At 60.9% G+C, this 837-nt stretch overlaps 1 protein-coding gene across 1 annotated transcript in view; it reads left to right on the top strand.

Moving 5' to 3' along the window:
* MAP4 (microtubule associated protein 4) overlaps nt 1–442 on the top strand; it is a 114029-nt gene extending 113587 nt beyond the window's left edge. The window contains exons 18-19 of the mRNA XM_029964666.1: nt 181–293; nt 437–442. Of these exons, the coding sequence (XP_029820526.1) occupies nt 181–293; nt 437–442 (119 nt within the window). The remainder of the gene's footprint in view (nt 1–180; nt 294–436) is intronic.
* Nucleotides 443–837: the final 395 nt, after the last annotated feature.

The raw sequence follows: 837 nt of genomic DNA, 5'->3' as shown, positions 1-837 counted from the left end.
ACCAACTTTGGTCCTGCCAGTTCTAAACCAGACTTAACTGGGGAGAGACTGAGCCAGTGAAGGTGTTCCTTGGTCCTGTCCCTCCTCCAAAGGGTCCCCAGCAGCTCCCTGGGGGGGCTGGGGAGGGGTGGGACCTTCGTGGGACCTTTCCTGAACTCACCCCTGCACATGTCCTTGCAGGGGGAGGAGATGTCAAAATTGAGAACCAGAAGCTGAACTTCAAAGAGAAGGCCCAAGCCAAAGTGGGATCTCTGGACAATGTGGGACACTCGCCGGCAGGAGGGGCCGTGAAGGTGGGTGCAGGGGGCTCTGGCACCCCAGGGTGGGGCTCCAGTGGGCTGCTCCTCCTCCTCCTGCTCTTGAGGGAGAGCAGCTCCTCCACCCCCGGCCTGTTCCAGCCACCTGCTTGTTTCTGGGGCCTCTGCTGTGCCCCCAGGGGTAAGGAGGGACCCCAGGAGTACAGATGGGTTGGGAAGGAGAGCGCTGGGAACCACCTTGGCCTGCCAGACCAATCTCCCTGGCAGGCATTCCTGGGGGCTGGTGCTGCCCATCCCCATCCTTCCTGTTGGGATCTGAGAGCAGGGATGGATCACTGAGCCGGGAGCCCCTCAGAGGGGCTGCCTGTGGCCTTCACCTCCAGTTAAAGCTGGTGAGATCCAAGTGCTCTGTGCTGGGAGACCCTTGTGGGTCTTGGGAGCACTTGGAGGACCATGGAATATCCTGAGCTGGAAGGGACCCCTGGGAGTGTGGAGTCCAACTCCTGCAGCCCCTTGGTGTGAGGGTGGGAACAGATGGTTGTGCTCTCGTGGCTGTGATTCCTCCCTTCTCCCATGGGAA

This window comes from Manacus vitellinus, unplaced genomic scaffold (genome assembly GCF_001715985.3).
Source record: "Manacus vitellinus isolate BGI_N305 unplaced genomic scaffold, ASM171598v3 scaffold_78_pilon, whole genome shotgun sequence".
Taxonomy (NCBI): Eukaryota; Metazoa; Chordata; class Aves; order Passeriformes; family Pipridae; genus Manacus; species Manacus vitellinus.
This window is presented reverse-complemented; position numbering and strand designations above follow the sequence as displayed.